Source organism: Parasteatoda tepidariorum, chromosome 7 (genome assembly GCF_043381705.1).
Source record: "Parasteatoda tepidariorum isolate YZ-2023 chromosome 7, CAS_Ptep_4.0, whole genome shotgun sequence".
NCBI classification, from domain to species: domain Eukaryota; kingdom Metazoa; phylum Arthropoda; class Arachnida; order Araneae; family Theridiidae; genus Parasteatoda; species Parasteatoda tepidariorum.
The window spans coordinates 24950197-24973745 of record NC_092210.1 but is presented as its reverse complement, the minus strand read 5'-3'; the positions used below and the strand labels follow the sequence as shown (position 1 = coordinate 24973745).

Genomic DNA, 23549 nt, shown 5'->3' with positions numbered 1-23549 from the left:
GTTATAATTAAAATTTATAAATTGAATTATAAGTATTAATAAAATATTAAAAATAGTGAAGAATGAATTGAATTTATCTGACAAAATAGCAACGCTAGTGAAAAAGTGGGCTAGGGGTCTGATTTTGGAATCTGCAATTAGCATTTCTGCTTTAAAAATATTGCTGTAGTTTGCGGCTGAGCATTTTTGTGCTTTTTTATAAAATTGTCTGTTAAGTGTCATTAAAGTTTCGGTGAGGATCTTTAATTTAAAATCTTTGTTTCGAATAAAATATGGGACTCTACATATTTTTCTTAGTAATTTACTTATGGGTTTCGTATATGTATTTTTTGTTTTTAAGTGAAATTTTGAAGTTACGCCTTGTAGATATTTTAATTTATGGTATGTTCCAGTGGCTTTAGCTATTATTTTCTTAGCATGATTATTCCAGTTAAGACTTTTATTTATTGTAAGGCCCAGATTAGTGGCCTTATCAACAATAGGAATATCATTTCCAAAGAAAGTTAATCTATTGTTAATAGTAAGTCGTCTAGGTTTTTTAATAATGAGCAGGTTTGGTTTTAGGGCATTAGTTTTGACCTTTCAGTTAGAATACCAGGTTTCAAAATCATGTATTTTTGTCTGTAGTTTATTAATGGTATTTGTAACAGATCTAGATTTGAGTATAACTCAGGTATCATTTGCAAAATAAGCAGTAAGGCTGTTATAGTTATCTCTATCGATAGGAAAATCATAGGTATAAATTATATACGAGAATTGTAAATTAAATATTGGCAACTTAACATTGAAACTCACAGAAGGGCGGGCATGCGCAAATGGGATATGGGAGCGGTGAGGTGGCGCTGTTGTCGATATATAGAGTGCAAAAAACAGTCGATCTGCTTAGAAGGGTAGCTGTTGTGTGGCGTTAAAGTGAGGAGTTTTGTTTCCATCGCTCTAAAGCATGTTTTCAAAAGGTGATCAGCGATCGTGGCTTAAAATTCAGGCAGTCGGTGGCAAAAATGCAACAGAATGCTATCGAGGATTAGTGGAAGCCTGTGGAGCAAATGCTTTACCGTATAGGACAGTAGCACGATGGGTTCATGCATCTGGTCTTTTTTCGTCATCAAGCCTTTTGAAAACATGCTTTAGAGCGATGGAAACGAAACTCCTCACTTTGACGCCACACAACAACTACCCTTCTAAGCAGATCGACTGTTTTTTGCACTCTACACATCGACAACAGCGCCACCTCACCTCTCCCATATCCCATTTGCGAATGTCCGCCCTTCTGTGAGTTTTAAGGTTAAGTTGCCAATATTTAATTTACAACCCTCGTATAATATTGGACAGAGAATACTGCCCTGTTTTACCCCGGCTCTCATTATTCTATTGGATGAGAGAATGTCGTTTATTTTAATTTTAAAGGATCTGTTATTTAGGTAGTTGATTATGAGAAAAATTAAGTCAGTTGGAATATTTAAGATTATTAATTTATTTATGAGACCCTCATACCAGACTCGGTCATAGACTTTAGTAACATCTAACATTAGGAAAACCGAAATTTGTTTGTTGCTTAGCCCCTGCCCAATGAACTCGAGAATTCGCGTAATTTGTTTCGTTGTGTTGAGCCCCTTTTTGAAGCCACATTTGTTCATCGGGGAGCATGTGTAGATGGGATTTAAGATTTAAGTCTGTTATATATGACGCGGACAATTATGTTTCCAAGTGTAGGTAATAAGCTAATAGGCCTGCGATTATGGGGCATAACTGGATCTTCAAAATGTTTCGGAAAGTGTATAATGGTAGCTTCTTTCCATTGTTTTGGGAAATAGTAATTTTTAAGACATTATTATTATAAAGTGATTAATTTAATTGTCAGGAAGAGCTCTGATTGTTGGTAATTTTATCTCCGCCCGGTGGTTTCTCAGGTTTAAGTTTTTTGATAATATTGTTGAGTTCATCTGAATCAACATGTATTAATTTTTGTATTGGGGTAGCATTTCTGAAAAAGTGTAGATTGTCTGTAATACCATGTTCTTCAAAATCATCATTTATAAAATTATCATTTTCAGAAAATTGCTCTTCCATTGTGTCTGCAAAAGCTTCAGCTTTGTCTTTTGCAATAACCAGGCTTCTTTTTTTATGTATTGGTTTATTGATCTTTGATGTTTGACTGACAAATATTTCCTCTAGCAGACACATTGATTGGAATTATGAGCAAGAAGTAGTCGTCAATAAAAGTTGCTTTTTTCTGAAAAAAGGTAAAATTGTATGTTGTTAATACCTGCATTTTATATTTTCCGGATAAGTAGCAGTCTTTTTATAATGTATAGCTAAATATTTTTACATTTTTTAAGCTTTTACAAGTAAATATATATGTATTTACTGTTAATAAGTAGCATTAGTCACGAATAGTTTTTTTTTTTAAACAAATGCAGAAAAGATATATTTTTACAATCAGTTATTTATATTTTCTGAGAATCATCGAAAAATGGACAGCCTTGATTAACTTAACTGCATTCAATAGTATTGCTCAGTGAATCCATTTTTCGGGCGGTGTGAAATATCCGTAATTGCCACGACTTATTAACTGCTATAACATGCATATACAAGACTTCTTTTCTTTTTGTGTGCCCGTGATTAAGTAATAGACGAAGAATGTCTCATCGCTGATGAATAGTAGGGTTAGATCCTGAACTAAGTAACGAACGAGTAGTAGTCCTGATATTCTTGATTTTCCTGATAGAAAATATTTTGCTTTCTTTTGTCCTGATTTTTTAGCTTTTTGTCCTGATATTCAATTCCTATATCCTGATATTCTATTCCTGACTCACATTTTTGTTTGTTTTCAGAACATCCTAATTTTTTACAATACTAGTGCGAGTTTCAAAATAATAGATTTAGGAATTGCATAGATTTTAAGAATCGGAAGATTTGAATTTTCAATTAACTTTTTTTTTATTTAAACTAATAATGCAAGTCAAAAACTCAAAATTCAATGTTTTAAGTTTTTAATCCTGTTTCAGACTTTTGGTCATGTTACGGAAAAGAAACTTAGCATTTTTACTGCTGAAATAGTTTCCTAATACGATTGCTAATTGGGAAGTGTTGTTAACGATAAACTAATTAACATTTTTGGTTAGAATTCTTTTTTTCTTGTCAAACAAGTTGCAGTGAAAAGATTGCTTTTCATTTCATTTATTGCAAAATCGACAGTTCTTATAAATATCCATTTACTTTAAGTAAATGTTTAGTTGAAGTAAGTTCAAAGTTTTTTGTTGTTGATAGTTCAGTTTTTTTGTTTCCAGATGACGAGGCATCACGTTTTCTGATCATTTGTTTTTGATGACATTTATTCTTTAGCATGTAGATTATGAGCGATTTAGATATGAAATAATATATTGTTTCATTAAAATATCAATAATTATTAATTTTCACTTAAACTTATTTCGATATTGAGAAATCTATTTCTGATATGTGTTAAGAAAATGCAGATTTCAAAATTTCTTACTGTATATACGCATGAGCAAAATCGCACCGTTTATCAAATTTTCATTTTAAAATAATCTAGTATGTGGTTACTATGCCAAAAGATATTCTGATTTGTTTTTGAAAATTGCTGTCTGATTTTTATTTTGAAACACTACGAAGCCTGGAATAGTTAATTAAGAGAGTAATTGCAATATTATTTAAATTGTCACTTCACTATTTAAAAAATTACGATGTTTAAAGATTTTACATGTAAATATATAGCTTATAACAGGGATGGGCAAACTTTTTTGGTCAAGGGGCCAAAAATCAAGAAAAAAAATTTTGGTGGGCCAAGTAAAAACTTCAAAATTTAAGAAAAAAAGGTGATATACAAGTTTTAATTTAAATATTTAGTGAGATGAAGGAAATTGCGATTTCATTTTTCAAAGTTCATTACATTAAGGTTGGAAGTGAGATGTGCTTATTTTAAGGAACAAGGCTAAATGTTTTGCTGCTAGTCTACTTCTGAAATGATTTTTTTTAAGGTTCATAGTTGAAAACACTTGTTCACATATCTAAGATTAAGCAAACATGCACTGACTTTCTGAGCATGAAATATTAAATTTCGGAAACTAGCTTTTGGTAATGATTTGTAAAACTTTGGAATATTTAGAAACGACTGCTTCAGATGATTGTTAGATTGTCCGCTCTTTGGAGCGTAAAATGCGCAGTCTGCCAAATGTGAAGTGCAATTTACCTATATTAGATTCCATAAGTCAGCTCCTCGAGAGAGACAAGCGCTAGTTGGAGCCAATCTACGGCTATTCTATAAAGAACTTCTGCTTTCAACATTTTACCAATTGAAGCTGTCTGAGCTAACTATTTCCATCAATTTATGTTTTGTAGAACAAAAATAGAGAAAGCAAAAACTTCATCAGTGCTTTGTTGAAAATAGAAAAACAGAAATAATTTTAAACATAGTCGACAAGAAAATGGATGTATATTGTTTATATTTGCCACTGATCGGCAAATAAAAATTCTATCCGCGGGCCGGATAAAATCTTCCAGAGGGCCACAGTTGGCCCGCGGGCCGTAGTTTCCCCATCACTGGCTTATAACAATAAATAAGTCCTGGTATAGTTTGTCTAAAATAAGAACTCCACTAGCCATTCGTTTGAACCCGTGACGGTGACTATGGTAACGAGGTATAACTATTTCAAGTAGGGGTGTGGGGCAAGTTTTGGCTTGGATCGGCGATAGAAAGGTAATCTTTTTCTCCGGTCTATTGTGTTAGCCCTATTAACCCTAGAGTGAAGAGAAGCTACCCTCTCTGAAATGCACTATTCTTGTTTCCATAACATCAGATAGCCTCAGACTTTGTGGCAGGGGGAGTTTTTACAGTAGACAAACTTTAGTCGCAAATATTTCTTTTTCCAGTTAAGTTGCTGTCTTGATTGCAATCAAAACAGTGTCTAGTATTCGCCTACTTGTGTGATAGACAGTCTATCTAAAGCTATTTTGAGCTATTCAAGAAAGATTTTTTCTTTGTGGTAATTAAAATAAGAATAAATGAGTAGTTGAAAGCAGGATTTTATGAAATTTCGTTAGTATTTAAAACCTTCATTGAGTGATATTCACAACTATTATTTATGGTTGAAAATATTTTTATTAATTTGTGGTGACAGCAATTTTACTCAAGCTTTCACAAATCACGAGTCATCTACCAAATATTTAATTTTAATACCACTTTAAATATGAAATCAAAATCAAATGAGGAAAAGTTGGCAGTACCTACAGGCGGTATCAGATTTTTTTACGGATTAAATTACATAGTTTTTAATTATCTAAATAACGCTTTTAAATTGAAAATAATGCCCTGAAAATAATAACGTGGATGTTTGATATCGAAATTTAGATTTTCTAAATTATCTTAATACTTTTACTTCGTTTTTTTTTACTGCAATTGTGAAAAGTCGTTAGCAAAAATTGTAAAAGTTGAAAGCTATGATTTAATTGAGTGGATTTCAATATGTTATTTCTTGGACTGGACATGTGAAGAAAATGCACTAGACAAGAAACGTAGAAAACACAATATATCTTTAAAAAAGTTTTTTTTTATTATTTATATTTGTACATAAATAACAAATAACATATTATTTGAATGCACGAATTGTTTATATAATTTTACATAGTTGAATTATTACAAAACAAGCTTTTAGAAACATAATTGAAACACATTGCAATAAAACATTTATTCAATCTGAGAGTAATATGTTACCTATAATTGAAAAAATCTATTTCTTATATAATCTGTTGAGAATTGTTGACATTATATTACAATAATGAATTACTATTAAACACACTACGAAACAAATTGGAATTTTTTGTGATTATGTTTTTGAATGCAATCATACTTTCACGACTGTAGTCTTAAAACGTATAGATACCTTTCGCATTCTTTTGCATTATCAATCACACATATTTTTATTAATATTCAACACTATTTCACTATATTTCTTTCAAATTAAAAGACATTCATAAAAAAAGGAAGGAAAAAAAAACACATACACACCGTAAACATCTTACTAACTACTATCACTTCTCTCACAATCAAGCGTATCTTCAAAAAATCAATTTAACAAATTATGTCAATACCAGAGAAACATTTTCTAAATTACGAAAGTAATCCCTTTGTCATAAAATTAAACCTCATTAAGAACAATGTTTAAATAGCACAAATAGTAAAAATTTTATTACAACCTCTATGAGTTTCGGTGCCATTTTTGTTCACCTTCATCAGTAGGATATATGTCAGGGATAACTGTATTTCATGCCTTGACCTAGATTTATTGGAATGCTTCCACGCCATCAAATATATTAACTCTCTTGTTAATGATCTTGCCGCTCTATAATACCTTTTAAATATTTGGAAATCATTAATTTTTTAAATTTCCAACTCTTACCGTCAATTTAATATTGTTACTTTTAAGTGTATATTTATTGCTTTAGAATTGCGGCACCTCTGTCGAATTACATTACCTTGGTTCTACCATCCCTGTCATTTATCTTACTGATGAAGGTATACCATAAACGTGCATAGGTTTTAATAAAAGATTTCTACTTACTATTTTTAAATGTTATTTCTATTGAAATTTAACCAAATTAAAGGTTTTTATAATGATGAAACAAGTTATGCATTATTTTTTTTTCTAAGTGGAGAAAAAGGGACTAAAATATTCTTGACTATTAGATTAAAATCGTTAGTTAATCTTCAGAATCGACGTTAAATTTTTCTAGAAACATTTTAGCTGAAATAAATAGGTCGTTTGAAAGTGAGAAAAATGTCTTTTTTATGACCTAAAAAGGCATGCCATAAACAATTTTCACGAAATTTTAAAACGAAACTTCCAATAGTGGACTAATCCACTTTAGTGTAAATGTTAGTTCGGTTTCAAAAATTCGAGAAATCGTTTGAAATTTTGCTTGAAAATTGAAAAAAAGTAGGTTGATTGAAACAAAAGAAAATTCTGTTTTAAAATAATTTTTACGTGAAAGATAACTTTTAAACAAGTAGAATGCTCTGCCTCTCTGCTCGCTTTGCTCACTGACCCCATGACTGTTTCTCATTCAATATCATCGTTTTTTTTTCTTTTTTCCATTTTTGTTAAGAAAGTAAATATAATTTTACTAAGGTAAATTTTGTTCTTATGTTAATAGTAACGAAACAAATGATTACTCAGATTAGAAAAATTATAGTGGAATAAAAAACTTCGGAAAACAGTATGTGACACAATAAGAAGAATTAAAAAGTTATTTTACTTGTGAACTATATCTAACGATAATCTTTTATCATTATATCAATTCAAATAGGAAACGATTTTTACCTCTCGCGAATTAAGTTTTTTATATTTTTAAAAATGACGACCGATGTCCAACTTTTAGCGTGCCTGACTGCGAAGCTAATGGCTGCGGGTTCGAATCCCGCTCACGGCGTGGATGCTTCTCTCTGTGTGTTGTTCTCTATTGTGTGAATGTGGCCCACCCTATAAACGGGTATTTGTGGCAGTGTGGTTTGGGTAATGTTACTCGCCTAAGTGACTTAGGTTTACAGGTGCCCACTGGGTAACGTTAAATGAGTAATACTTGCGGCATCCGTAAAAGTTCAGCTCCTGCCATTTAAAAAGAAAATATTTTTAAAAACTTCAAAATCTATTTTTTTTTATTGCTTTCGACTCTAACTCAAGCGGAAGTATATAAAGCAAAGACCTCGAGAGATCTAAATAAAATTTTCTAGAGCAATGGATTAATAATCATTATTTAAAGAGCAAAAAAAAAGAGAAAAAAAACCCGGGAATAAAAGCATTTAAAATTGAAAAAAATTTGAGCAAATTAGAATTTAGAAGAAATATTCATGTTGAGTCCGTAAATAAAATTGCTTTAATATTGCGTCGAATTACAACTCTTTAATAGCAAGGTATTTTTTATTACAAGTTTGTTTAATAGTAAATAATTCTCGAATTAATTATTGAATGTTATTTTTTTAATTTCATCATATTTTCTGTGTATGTACATTTTTCAACGCACCTTCTTATTTCAAGTTTTCAAATCTTGTAGTTTTTGCACAGCAGAAGAAAATTTGTTGTCAAGCCAAAACAACGGCGGTTGTATTATTACTTGCGATTTTTTAATACAGAGAAATGGTGGAGTAATCTACTTGGAGAAAATATTAATTTTGTTTGAAAAGTTTTTGAGAATTGTGTTATACATTTTAGACTCACCACTTAGATTTTATTGCTTTAATTATCTGTTCATTTCACCTCAATAATTTTCAGAAACATTAAATGTCTGATTGGTACTTTGTATTACATAGAATAATTTATATAAGCCTTATAAAATAATTTATATAATATGGATATGAAATATTTAGTTAAAATTTACCAATGCAAAATACTATTTTCGTACAAATTTAAGAAATATAATATATTTAGAAACGAGGGATTATTTTTAATTTTTGATATTTATTTTTTTAAATACTTGAATGATAATAATTATAAACGTGGGCTCTCGATTTTCTACTTTCAGTCATTCTTCATTTTTTAAAAAGTCATGGGCGAGAAATTTGTTAATCTAAGCTATACATTTTTAAAATATGTGCATTTATTTTTTTCTAGAAGCATATTAAAACGATATTTTGCCACAACTTCGTGACTTGAGCCGCGATGGCGCAGGGGATAGAGCTTTCGCATTCCAATGAGGTGAACCGGGTTCGAATCCAGCGATGGCTGGTCGATACGAATCCGCATCCCGCTTGCACCGACCACAGAGCTGACGTGAAAATCCTTAGTGGTAGACGGATCATGGGTTAGAGTCCCGTCAGGCTAACTGTGGGAGGTTCTATTGGTCTTCCTCTCCATGTAACGCTAATGCGGGTTAGTTCCATTAAAAAGCCCTCTACGTAGGCAAATTCCTCCCAATAGTTCCCTTATCTTTTGGATTGGGTTCAAAATTACAAGTCTACGGAGTTGAACATTAGTAGTCGTAAACGCAAAAATTGGGTCAGTTGTCCAACGACGGTTATAAAATAAAAATATAAAAACTTCTTAGCTTTTCTAATAACTGTAAAAATCTCGTTTTTAGATTTCGAAATAGGTATCAGACAAGTAGGCTATAAAGAACCGATTGTTTGAAACTTACCCTTATACTCACACATAATTCGAGTTTCATCATTACAGCTGAATGTAAATAAGCCGAAAGAATGATCCTCTTCAAAAGCTATCATTCCGCAGTCCCATTCTTTCTCATTTCCACTCCATCTTTCTTTTTCTTCGATCCTAGCATAAGAATAAAACATAAAATTTTTCTTTTTAGTCTTATGTACATGTACGATGTAGATACGTGTAGAGAGCACTTTATATAAAAAGAGCTAGAAATGCTTTTTATGAAGCTGTAACTGTTAACACTCTTCACACTAAAGCCTGGCGTTTCAAGCGTTAAAACATCTTTGTCAGAGGATAAAGTGAAATGATGAAATTTCAGCGAAATTAGTTTTTTGTTCTTAAAGACAATTAAAATAAAAAATAAAAACATTATTTTTATGCTGGTTTTGTTTATAATTCAAAACTACGTAGATTAAAAGGAAGTAAAGCTTTGTATTTTTCGCAAATTCAATTTTTTTTATTCGTATTTAATTGTAGAGTGGAAAATAGTAACTGAAAACTACTTTTTGTATGAAATTATCTTGGGAAAAGTTTTGTGAATAGATAGGGAAGAGAGGATTTCTGCGGACAATTTTATAAATTTTTCAAGAAAGCTTTCTAATCACTATTTTGAACATATATTGTACTTTTTTTATACTCTTTTTCTTCTTTTTTTTAAAAATAAATTTGCTTTTATCTACACTAGTCCCATGTCTTGGAGCTAGTGTGGGCACGCCTAAACCACCTATAACTGAATGCCTCCGCCCGGTTTTTAAACTTAGTCCGATTGAACTACTATGATGGTAAACCTATTTACCAAAGAGCCATTTAGTAGAAAATCTATTAAAAATTAGAAAGTGGTAGCAAATATATCGCTGGTTCAAAACTAAACCGACACTTCTGCACTCACTTCTCACGTTATTTCAATGAGAAGTGAGTGCAGAAGTGTCGTTTTAGTTTTGAACCAGCGATATGTCTAAAAATTTGTTTAACCCTTTCGCGCCGACTGTCACAAATACGTGCAAGCATAAAACCGTATCAACCAGGGTAAAAAGATAAAACTGGTAATCAAAGTAATTCTTTAGCAGTTTATTTGTGGACGGAGTTACAATTGTTTGATTTATTTAATTCACCATTACTTTGCTCAAAATAAAACTAGTTATACTTTGAATTAACTTTGAATCAACATTGATTATATATATGGTTAAACTAACAATAATTAAAGTAAAAGCAAAGTAAGTCTGTAAAATTAGCAACGACTTCATTTAAGTTACCGTTTTTTATTTAATTACATCCTGATTTTGTACGAATGCTTTTCTGAATCACCCTTCCCAAAGGGGTTAATTTGTGAATATGATTGGTTTATCTTACTTACTTGTCAACCACGACAGATTCAATTCTCAAATATACATGATAAATTTCTCTCAAGTACTTTTAAAATAGAATTTGGGTTCAGGCCCACAACTGGCTCGCTTTCTAAATAATCTGCGCAGACTACTTATAAAATACAGTGGGGAGGCTTTCCGGTGTAGGGAGGTGATGCCTAAGACCTTTAGTCTGGCAACACTAATTCAACAAATATTACATGCCACTAGAAAAGTAAAACAAATTGCATTTAAACTCTTAGCAACAACTATTCCTTAACACTTTCAACGTGGCATTGACGCGCTTTTCTTCTAACCTTTGTACTTAGAGTTCCCTTTCAGTCTTAAAATTGAAACAAAACGCAAATTCCTTTAAAACTTGATTATTTTATTTTAAAAAATAATAATTAATTGTAATCAATAACCATATTTAACAATAGTGTTCCTGGAAGACGAGTTATCTCGTCCGTAGCGATGAAAGAGTTAAAATATGTCGGTTCACTTAGAATGAACTGCCTAAGGTCGCACTAGCTGATGACTAAAGGAAAGGGTTAAAATTTAGGATTTAATCTATTGTTGCTCATTAAAAAAGCAAGTTAAATCAAAATGGAACTAAATTGAATCTAAAAATACGGTCTTGAGTAAATAATCCTAAGCATCAAAATAATTAATGTTAATGCCTGATAAACGCATCAACTCCAGTTTTTCTCATTTTATCGAGAGATTTATCTTGAATATTTGAAAGGGTGACAAATGTTACTCTTTGCTATTTCATTTTCAGTATAAAAAAATTAACAACGATTTGGCAACGATTTATAAATAATTACTCCTTTAGCACTCCGATGTCGCCTATGAGGCCACTCTGAAATTAAAACTTTTTATACCTTAATAATTAGAAACATCTATATTTTAAGAATTTTAGAAATTACATAAAAGTACTGTATTATGTATTTTAAATGATTTAGTGCATATATTAGTTCAAACAGAGCTTTAAAGTACTTGGAGTGCGAAAAGATAAAACAAATGTATAAGACCTGGTAATAAGTACGGTGAAGTTTTGAAGTGAGGGCAAAATTGAAGACATTTTGCTAATCTTAATTGTGTTTACACTTCTTCTTCTTCAGCACGACAGCCCCTTACAGGCCTTGGCTGCCTCAACCACGCGTAGCCTCCAACGTCTCCTATCCATGGTGACTTTTTCAAGTTGTTATCTTACTTTGAGTAATAAGGCTACTTTGAGTAATTACTTCAAAGTAATAGTTGTTATTACACTAGCACTTTAAATATAAAAGGAAACTACAACTCTAGCCTCGTTAAATATGTAAATATTGTATCAGGATTCATAGAAATTTTAATGGTGTTAACGAAAATTAGACGAAGATCCGTTATGTGTCCACCACTATCTGTTATTTTGCTAAGAATTTATATCTGCATGAGGCAACAGTGCTTTACTAGACCTCTAAACATTAAAGTTGTGTAGTTGTATCATAAAAAAGAACATTCCTGCTAACATTAACGTAAATTTACAACCACTAATACCACTAACCACTAATACCTCTGGGGGCACTGGATTGAAGATCATTCGTTCTCTGATGATTCAGGTCAAAATTACGATCTGTGGATGTATGAATGGGTCCGCCCTATAAACGGGTGCGATGTATGGTGTGGCAGAAGTCGAATTCTTGGCCATAGATGGCGCCACTGGAGAACAAGAACAATCGCACCCCCTCTGCATAAACAGGGATAAGTCAACAGTAAAAACAACACAACCACTAAAAGACTTTTTGACATTGAAGTGTCCACCCACAGTAGCCCCACACCTATGTGCCCACATCAGCATCGTTGAGTCATTATTTCGTTTAATCTTTTAATGGGCCATTCATTTCTAGTAAAGGTAAATTAAAGTATTTTTGGAATTAAAATTGTTTTAAGAATGGTAATTGACATAAGAAAAAAAACTCATTTGGTTTTATAAAAATGCTATTTTTTTGGTGGTAAATATATTTAACACGACCTATTAGGAATTTATTGACTTTATTTTTTCCTTATTTATAAAATAAATTTTATAAATGCTACTAACTTCAAAAAGGAATTATATATTTTATAACTTTTATACGTTTTTCTAAACTAACAAATGGTTACCAATTTTATTCAAACGCACTTCAAGAAAGCTGAAGTTACTAACAAATGGAAACATAAATTAAAAGTGGTAAAAAAGTGGTGGTAGTAAGTATACTTCCCACGGCCTTCGAAAGGGTTAAACTCATTATTGGTTAGGTAAAAATAAAAGGAAAATTGAATGTGACTATTAAAATGTACAATAAATGTATTCATTCATATATAATATCCTCTATTCTTAAGGAGACGAATGAAAATAATTATAGGTTGCAATTAAAGTAAAAACTAAAAAAAATTACTTCCCACCATAAAAATCTTGTTTTTTAATTTGATGCTTAATACAGTATTTGTTTTTTTATTACTACGTATGAAAATGTCACACAGTGTTGTCATTTTGCCAGAATTAACAGAGAATTTTTGAGTGATAAGTGACATAACAAATAGAGTAGACAAATTCCATTTGTATAGCCTAACTTTATGTCCCTCTCATAAACAATTTTTTTCCCACTCAATTTCCGGAGCATGGCAGTTTGAACAAATAGCGAGAATATTATTTAGAGTCCTAACTTGTGAACAGTTTTTTGACCACACTATTAAGGCCACGTCTTCTGGATTGCGGAAACCCCATATTTTGAATGTCAAAAATTCGTCTAACAAAATGGTATGTTTGTTTGGAAAAAAGTATGTTTTGGGTTTGATTTCGTTACTAACTTTATTCTCTGGTTTTCTTAAATATCATCATGTACAGGGTGTTGATCACTCCCGAAAAAATTCGCAAACTTTTAATTATAACTTTTTTTGAGGGTTTAGGGGAAAAACATATTTTAAATATAAAATTTCTCATATGAATCAGAGATTATTGAATAGAGACAATATTCTTTTTTATTTAATAAGTGGTAATTAACAGAATCACGGGGAGAAATTATTTTTCGAGATTTTATCCATCGGTNAGGGAATGACATATTCGTATATTTTAATTACCTAAAATAAATAAAAAATAAAAATTTAAAATTTTATTTTTATTCCTTTGTTAGCTTGCATTCTGAAGGACACTTACCCTGAATTTTTTCTTTTCGTAAGCTGTAAAACAAACATAAAATATGCTGGGGACATGAAAATGACTGTTTTTGTGAGAATGACCCATATAATATCATCTATTCTTAAGGAGACGAATGAAAATAATTATAAGTTGCAATTAAAGTAAAAACTAAAAAAAATTACTTCCCACCATAAAAATCTTGTTTTTTAATTTGATGCTTAATACAGTATTTGTTTTTTTATTACTACGTATGAAAATGTCACACAGTTTTGTCATTTTGCCAGAATTAACAGAGAATTTTTGAGTGATAAGTAACATAACAAATAGAGTAGACAAATTCCATTTGTATAGCCTAACTTTATGTCCTTCTCATAAACAATTTTTTCCCACTCAATTTCCGGAGCATGGCAGTTTGAACAAATAGCGAGAATATTATTTAGAGTCCTAACTTGCGAACAGTTTTTTGACCACACTATTAAGGCCACGTCTTCTGGATTGCAGAAACCCCATATTTTGAATGTCAAAAATTCGGATTCGTCTAACAAAATGGTATGTTTATTTGGAAAAAGTATGTTTTGGGTCTGATTTCGTTACTAACTTTATTCTCTGGTTTTCTTAAATAGCATCATGTACTTGATCACTCCCGAAAAAATTCGCGAACTTTTAATTCTAACTTTTTTGAGGGCTTAGGGGAAAAACATATTTTAAATATAAAATTTCTTATATGAATCAGAGATTATTGAATAGAGACAATATTTTTTTTTATTTAAAGAGTGGTAATTAACAGAATCACGGGGAGAAATTATTCTTCGAGATTTTATCCATCGGTAAACATTCTCATTTCGGCGTTGCTCTCAAACCGCAAAGTTGTCATCTTTATGTGTGAAAATCCAATAATTTGATTAAGTATCTCTCTGCAGACTGCTACGTAGCGTAACAAATCGAAAGAAACTGGTAGTAAGATTTCATTACTGCTTCTTTTTTGACCAAAGTAATTTGTCTGTGACTACCATATTTTTTAGTTACACAGTACATATATTTGCTTTTTTAAGTTTTTACGAGCAAGTATATATTTTACAGTTGCTATTAAGTAGTGGTAGTTAAGGATAGAGGTTAATTTACTTTATCCGAAAAAATGTAGTCTTGTGATGTTCTTGCTACCAGTTTTATTCTGGATAAGTAAGAGGCCTATTGGTAAATTTTTTTCTCCGCATGCGGCTCCAGGTTCCCTGTTAAAAGATCAGGAACATTTTTTTCTTCTGAACCTGCACAAGTACGCATCCATTTTATTTTATTTTATAACCATCGTTGAACAGCCGTACCAATGTAGAGTTTACGCCTACCTATGTTGAATTCCTTCGCCTTGTAATGTTGAACCCAATCCAGAAGACTCCTGGATCAAGTATTGGGAGAAATTTGACTTCGTGGAAGACTTTTTGAAGGAACTAACCCGCAATCGCTTTACATGGAGAGGAAAATCACGCAACCACCTACGGTTAGACTGACGGCAAGGGGATTCTAACCATGATCCGTCTACCACATAGGATATTTTACGTTAGCACTGCAGTCGGTGCGAGCCGGGAGCGAAACTCTAATCGACCAGCCATCGTTGGGATTCGAACTCGGTTTACATCATTGGAACATCACTATTTGTATGAATTATTTTCAGATGTTGGGTAGTTTGGGAAGATTTCTGTATTGGCACCTGCATCAATATAATTTATAACCGTCGTTGACCAACCGACCCAATTTTGGGTCAACGACTACTAATGTTCAACTCCATAGACTAGTAATTCTGAATCCAATCCAGAAGATGAGAGTACTCCTGGATTAAGCATTGGGAAAAATTAGAGGACTTTTTTTATGGAACTAACTCGCATTTGCGTTACGTGGAGAGGTAAACCACGAAAATCTACCACAGTTAGCCCATCGTCAAGGGACTCATGATCCGTCTACCACTGAGGATATTTTACGTCAGCACTGTGGTCGGTGCAAGCCGGATGAGGAATTCGTACCGGGTTCACCTAATTGGAACGCGAAAGCTCTATTCTCTGAGTACGTACCCATCATAGTATTTCCACGAACCATCATCTTCTTTCTTTAATCCTATAAATACTCCTCCATCAATTGTTGTTGAAGACAAAATTGCCGACGCCACGCTCTTTCTCGAGTCTACATCTTTGTAAGGAAAGACATGGCCATCTAAGCACACATGCAGAGCACCGTTATAGCTCTCTTGTTGAGGATACAAATATAGGCATTTCCCGTGATAGTCTATGTAGCGGTAATTGTCATGGCGACAAGCTGAAACGAAAGAGGTATTTAGTTTTTTGGGAGAGTACATAATTCAATATTCTTAATTACTTTTCATTAACTGTAATTTAAGAAATTTACATAAGAACATGTTAAATGGCAATTTAGCAAAATTAAAAAATAATAGACTGTAGAGTCTATAGAATCAGTCACAAAAGACATTTTTCCATACAAAAAAACCTGTCTCATTTGAAGACTTGGAAGAATAAAGTACTGTTCTAATATCATAGACTGATGGCAAAATTAGGAGAACAGGACTCAATGGGGACATACGTACTTTCCTCTCACTGAAAGATCATTGAAGTATTTCATGGATTAAAACGACAGTGTTTCCTTTCTGCGGTCTCTTAAAAATTGTTATAGTGGTATTCAACTTATTATCAAAGCAGTGGAAATTCACCTGGTTTAGCAACTACTTAAATGCAATAAACTTTCACCCCATCCCTAACACAACTCTTGATATGTGTTACAGTTATCGAATTATTGGGGTGATCAAGAATGTTTCATACTAACTTTTTAAAACAGTGAAACACTTTTTATGACAAAAATTTATGTACCATTATTATAGTTTTAAGAGACCCCTGGACGCTCAGACATTATTAGTTTACATCGAAATCAAGTTTAAAAAAAATTCAGAAAATATAAAGTACTAGTGGTAAAAACATTTAGTTTCTGCCTTTATTTTAAAACAAGCCATGACAAAAAATTTTTGATGTAAACCTACGCATCTTGTCTTTATCTTTTTCACAAAGAACTACTGCATTCTGTCCGCATGAATATGGTGTCACATTGAATTCTTCTATTTCGGCCACTCCGCAATCATAATTAGAAGGATCCGAAGCCCATAAGGGATAATCTCCTTGCTCAACACTTCCTTCGTCATTGGAAAAGATCCATTTTTTAGATCCAAATCCGCTGTCTTTCTTTATTCCTATAGAATAATGCACAGTAAATCATCAAGGATAGGAAGGGTTCAAGGAAAAAATATCTAAATTAAATTTAAAAAAAAAAAAAAACATTAGTTTCTCTCAATATTTACAAAATCGTAAAAGCTGCCGTCGATTTTTTTGGGTGCTTAACTTAATGTTACATTGTTGAGCAAAACTATAAGACTTAGAAACTTGAACTCAAGGCTAATTGAAATAAAGTGAGAAGAAATATGTACGAGGTGTATATTAGAATTAAAAAATTTAACATTTGATAATTTGATAATTTTTTCGAGAATTATTAAATTTGTAGTTAAAAGTATCATGCCGGCCTTTTTGCAGGCAGCGGGATTTTGTGAAATTTGACGTGATGAAAAGACCAGTTTTGCTTATGAACCTAATACGAGCTTTTTTTTTTAAAGTTCAAGTTTGCTATTGCAATATTTAATAATCACTTATTTTAACCAAATAATTAATGATCAAGTTATTGCAATATCAAGTTATTGAAATATATCTCACTTTTTACACTTCACGTTACATCTTGTTTTTCTGCACAAAGATTTAAAGACTTGAAATTTAGATGGTGTGTTGAAAAATGTAGAAATATAATTGAATAAAATAAATTAAGATATGATTATTAGTTCGAGAGTTATGTTGGGGAAGAAAATATCACGTGATTCTTTGTACTATTCACTGAAATGCAACTACAGAGTAGAAGTTTGATTTGCTGAAATAGCCATTTTCATTTACAAGGTTGCCACAGAAAAAAATGAACAAAATAGTTGCTTTTAGTAGCCTAAAGTGTGAAAATAGTTGCCGACAACTATGAAAATAGTTGCCTAAATAAGAACAAAATTTTTTCAATAATATTACTAAAATTTTATTAAATGATTTAATTGTTCATATACCATGATTCGTTATTGTTCATATTCCATGATTCGAAAATGAATATTAAAAAAATACAGTGAAACATTAACTAAGCTATACCACTAGAATGAATTTTTGCAAAAAATGTAGAAAGCTTCCAGCCCTTGCCAGTAGTTTATCTTTTCAGAAAATTAGCTGCACAATGACTGTTTATTGGTACAACATGCATTCGAAAGCTTGTGTGTTCAGTTAAGGTTTATAAGCCTTTGTCAAGTAGAAGGACAGCACGAAGGGGCATCCAGAGTAGCAGCGGGATTCGAACTCGCTACCTCCAAGCTTCACACAGCGCTTGACGGATACCTCTTGGTCAGAAAGGTCCCTACAATGATTAGATTTGCAAATTTTTTAATTATATATTTTTTTAAGTAAAAGTGATTGAAACAAAAACTATCTATTGCAAATTTAATCTTAAATTTACAATCCATACTTTTTTTAAAATTTTTTTCTGGAGGGCGGAGGAAGGTTTGCCATTGTTCCAAAGTATACGTATATTTATTTGTGTTGAAGAAAAAGAAGAAAGATTAATTGTTTGCTCACAAAGTTTTTCTGGAATAAATATGATGATACATATGTTTTCACGTGGTGTAAAATTAGTCATAGTTTGAATAGTCAAACAAAATACAGGGATTGGACAGTCCTTGTATTTTGAATTATAAAAACACTTCCGTACTGATTCTATACAAACGATCTTTCAGCAGCAAATGTTTTTGAAGATTTTACATTTAGAAACTGTTTGCGCAATTTGAAAGATCATATTTGAAGCTTTTAGGAAATTATGGTCTTTTCACCAATGCGAAGTTTGCATGGACCAAAATGATCGAAGGAGGTTAAAAACTTTTTTCATTTTTCAATACCACAGTAATTATAGAAGCATACTAATATAAACATTGCAATTCAATAGAATAATTGCAAAACTGCTGGTATTAAAGCTAAAAAGAAGTTATTAACTTCTTCTCATTTTGGTAAATCTGAATTTTGCTTGACTAAAAACGACTTCATTTCTAAAAGCTTCAAACATGTGAACTTTCAAACTGTGCCAAAAGTTTTGATATGTAAAATCTTTCAAAACATTAGCTGCTAAAAGAAAAATTGTTTACATAGAGTTAGAAAGAAATGTTTACATAATTTTGTTCAACTCTAGTATGTGTTATCGCCATAAGTTTCAATCTCATCAGTATATATCAATATGCCATCGAAGAAAGAAAAAATAAATAAATAAACCATTTTTTGTATATTTTACTATACTTAGTATTCAACTTCGATATGGCTTTGACTCAAACTTACCAATGTATGTATTTGCTGGTACCACATGTTGCAAATCTTTCCACAATATTTCAGCCATGTCTTTAAAGCCATCATCACTCAGCCTTCTTAAGAACGGTTTTCCTCCTCTTCCTTCATTTGTACAGTACGTCTTCATATCATTTAGCCTAACTTTCCTATTCGATACATGAAGGCATACATTTTCGGCTCCCAGCCAAAAATATGTTTCCGGACAGCCTAAATAAGATGGGAAATAAATACACTGGTGTGCAAAACTTAAGCAACAAGTGCGTTTTTTGTCATAACTCTACAAGAAATCATCCGATTGACATGAAATTTGAATATGATGTTCATTATTTTGTACTTAAACGATACGATGGTAAAAGAAGAATGGCGCAGAAATGAATATGAAGCTTAAAGTAGGGTATGAAACAAAAAAAGGCTTTATTTGACATATAGTGGCGTTACACATGATTGCCTGAAGAAGCGTAAGTACAACTGGCAGATGTTCCCTAGTACGGGATATGACCTCCCCTTACTGTAATTGTTGCTTGGCGTCGTCTCTGCATGCTAAGCACCAGATTATCCAGGAGTTCTTGGGGTAAACGTATCCATTCCTTCTTTAACGCATCTTTCAGCTGATGGGTGTTACCAGGAGGATACTGTCGTGTCGCAAGACGTCTCCCTAATGCATCCCACACATGCTCTATGGGATTTAGATCTGGAGAGTAAGCTGGCTAATCCATTCGTGTGATAACTTCACTTTCCAGTAGCTCTTGAACATTAGCAGTACGGTGTGGCCGGGCATTGCCATCCATAAAAATGAAGTCTGGTCCAATGGCCCCTCAGAACAGACGCACATGGGGGGGATTACCTCATTGCAGTTGCGGTCTCCATTTACAGAACCTCGGTAGAAGATCTGAAGCTCAGTCCGCCCGTTCAACATAATGCCACCCCAGACGACAACTCCAGGACCACCGTAAAGATCTCTTTCTGCGATGTTATTGGGAGGAAATCGAGCTCCAACCTCTCTCCAGATCAACTGACGTTGAGAATAGCTTGTAGCACTAAAACGACTCTCATCTGTGAAGAGGACGCGACTTCATTGATGAGGTGTCCAGGTTTCGTGTTCTCTGCACCACTCTAAACGGTGCCGCCGATGGCTAACTTTTAAAGGTATGCAGCGTTCAGGACGTCTAGCAAATAAGCCACCTTTGTGGAGGCGTCTGGCCACTGTAAATCTTGATACTTGTCGTCCTGTGGCTGTGCACAGTTGCTGAGATATGGCGCTCGCTGACTGAAAACGGTTTCTTTTCGCCTGGAGGACAATGTAACGGTCATCTCTTGGTGTTGTTTTCCTTGGACGGCCACCACCAACCTTCCGAACAGCTGTACCAGTAGTTTTAAAGACATTCCAAGCACGAGAAACAATACTTTTGTTGATCCCGAACTCTTCGGCGACACTGGTCACACTACGCCCCTCCTCAAGCTTCCCAATCATTCTTCCGCGAGTAAAGTCGTCTAAATGATTTCTTGAAGACATGTTTCACAAAACAAATCCCTTGCACTTGCAGCGAATGTCTCTAACTACAGTGCTCTTCATCCTTTTATCACAGCTTTGACCTGCGCGCGCTGACCCACAAGGTTTACGTACACTTACATCACCTACGACGTTTTATTTTTAAAATTTGCATACAAATAGTCTTTCTACTGAATTACGTGCATATTATACTGCAATTTCCTGGCTATCTTATACTTTGTTGGGGAGTTGTGGCCGAAAAACCAATTGTTGCTTAAGTTTTTCGCACCACAGTAGAATATAATTGAAGTTCTCAATTCATTAACATCGGATTTTTTATAGCAATGATGTGGAAAAAGCTATTATAAAGAGAGTGAGTAGTTCGTTAATGTTTAAACTGAGGGGGTATTTATATGGAATTTTACTTCAACTTATTTTTTTTTCACTGTTCTAGTACTAAATGAAAGACGAAATGTCTATACACATTTTTATACAGATTTAATATTTATGTATATAATAGATAAATGGATGTCATAATTAAAATTTAAATAAGCAACTTTTTAAAATTGTATAACTCAATAAACTTTCGACCAATTTCGTTCAAATTTCGTATTTTGTCATTTAAAATCTCATGCCTTAAAATGATATAAAAATTTGCATCGATTACAGAGTTTGATACTTTTTCAAACATTATTAAATAAAATAATGTCCTTACTGTGGGAGCAACGTTGGTCCATCTAATATTGTGCTCCTGAAAGAGTAGCCAACAGATCTCCCCATCAGATGCCTGAATGACGAAAGGTCATTCTCCAGGTGAGCATTGGGAAGAAAAATTAAGGAATGCAAACTTTCAACTGCTTTCTTCACTAACAATATTTTCGGGATAGCTACCGCTCTCCATGTTCTGAAAATCAAAAACCCAAAACCGTCGAAAAACAGGTATGTTCCTTCAGAAAGAAGTACTTTTTTTGTTCGATTTCGTAACTTAAAAAATCGTCTGCTGTAATTAATTAGCATATTCTAGTTTAACCAGCATATTCATATTCAAGCCAAGTCAAAGTATTATTAGCATATCCATATTTAATGAGCATAAATTCATTAAAATTTAATCTTCATACATGAAATTTCGATTATTGGATAGTAAGTTATTCAGGTTGTTCACTTTTATACTGCATACTGCATATTCTAAACAAAGAACTATGCTTAGGATTCCTGTTGCTTAAAGAATAGTTGCCCCTTTAAAAGAATGGATCAGTTAGAAGCAAATAGTTTCACATATTTAGCGGTTTGTACTATATTTTAAATAAATGATCCCAGATTGGGTACACAGAGTTGGAAAGGGGTAAAGCTTTCATATTAGTGTGAAATAAAAATTCCAAAAAAATAATAAAAGTAAAATCATAATGACAAAAAACAGAATTTCTCCAAAAAAGTTATAAAGAAATGCGATTAAAAGGATATTAAAGAAAAAAAAACTTTTTCAGTTTTTGATAAACATCACTCAAGGTATCATTCAATATGTTGTAATTCTCAAAATATTATATTTTCATTAAGAACAAATTAATAATGTTGCAATCTTCTTATCACTTCTCAATTTTTATTAGAACCTTATATGACTGAACCTAACTAAAAATGACTCGAACTTAAATAGCAACCCAACTTAATCATTCTAAATATAAGTTTTCCTGCTTGCGTCATTTTCAAGACAGAATTTTCCTGAAATAAAGTGGAAGTTAAATAACAATTCAAATGAGCAGATACTCAAAACTTGAAAATAATTTTGAGTTGACAATGTGCGGATACCTTTTGATACAAATAAGATATGAATATTTGAACACTTTTTTTTTTATTAAAATTTAAATGCAGAATCTGCTTTTAGTTTAGCCCAGAAGTGATTGTGAGCCCAACTCAAAAATCCTGAAAATTTGAGTAAAATCATTAATGACCCCTTTCAAAAAATTAAAGTCTTCATAAATTTAAATCATTGATATTTTCAAAACATGACATTCTAAATAAATAACAATTTAAATGAATAATTATGTATTTACTTTTATGTCTAATCACATTCATTTTTCTCCCCAAAAAATATTTACAAATGATAGAGAGGCCAAGTATAAATTCTGGTTCTAATATTTTTAAATGAAGTATAAACAAGTAATAATAAAATATATTACAAGAATTTTTATACATAAATGTGATCAATGATTTCTTGAATCTTCTGGACCATGGATTTTCGGTAACTTCCGGATCGCGATTAGGTTCCGGATTGCGGTTATTTCCGGAGCACAATCATCTCTGGTTTGGCATAATGAAACCGGATTAAATTTCACAATTAAAGTAGCCAAACAATTTTACAATTAAAATTAACATGCTCTTTTGGAGTATAATTAATATTTTGATTTATACTTACGCTCGGAGTTAGTCTTTGAGATTGCAAACAATAACAAAATTAATTCGCATATCACGATCATAAAAATTATACGCATCGCGTATTACACGAAGTTTAGTGCTATATTTTAATTTCAAACGGTTGCCACAATTAGAAATGAATACATTAGATGAAAATAAATCATATTTATGAGAGCACTTATTTTTGTATCTTGACAACAAGACACGTATCTAAATAAACTTTTAAAGTGATATAAATAGTGGGTTTGTTTGAATCGTTAATGGAATGAATTGTCATGCAAAGTAAAAAATAACTACAGATTAATGATGATAAAGAACTGGTGAATCATAGATAAATTATACCCTTCGGTAATTAAGAATCAACCTTATGCTGATTACTGCGTGTTTCATTCCCTCAGCTATTTGTCTCCTTTTAATAAAGCAAATAGTTTTGTTAGGGAAATTTGCTGCAGTGGAAAAAAAATATGTTGGAAACTGTTTATTTTAGCTATTTGCTTTCTTAATCAACGCAAATGCTGTTTT

The 23549-nt window shown here is 32.2% G+C and overlaps 1 protein-coding gene across 1 annotated transcript; it reads right to left on the bottom strand.

Annotated features, from left to right (window-relative positions):
• Positions 1-8290: 8290 nt before the first annotated feature.
• On the bottom strand, positions 8291-23149 carry LOC107450539 (uncharacterized). Its single transcript, XM_071183195.1, has 5 exons — positions 23029-23149; positions 19121-19336; positions 16708-16914; positions 15734-15974; positions 8291-9284 (listed from the first exon to the last, which is right to left on the bottom strand). Exons 1-5 carry the CDS (start codon positions 23102-23104, stop codon positions 9119-9121), a joined length of 906 nt encoding a protein of 301 aa, XP_071039296.1. The 5' UTR covers positions 23105-23149; the 3' UTR covers positions 8291-9118.
• Positions 23150-23549: the final 400 nt, after the last annotated feature.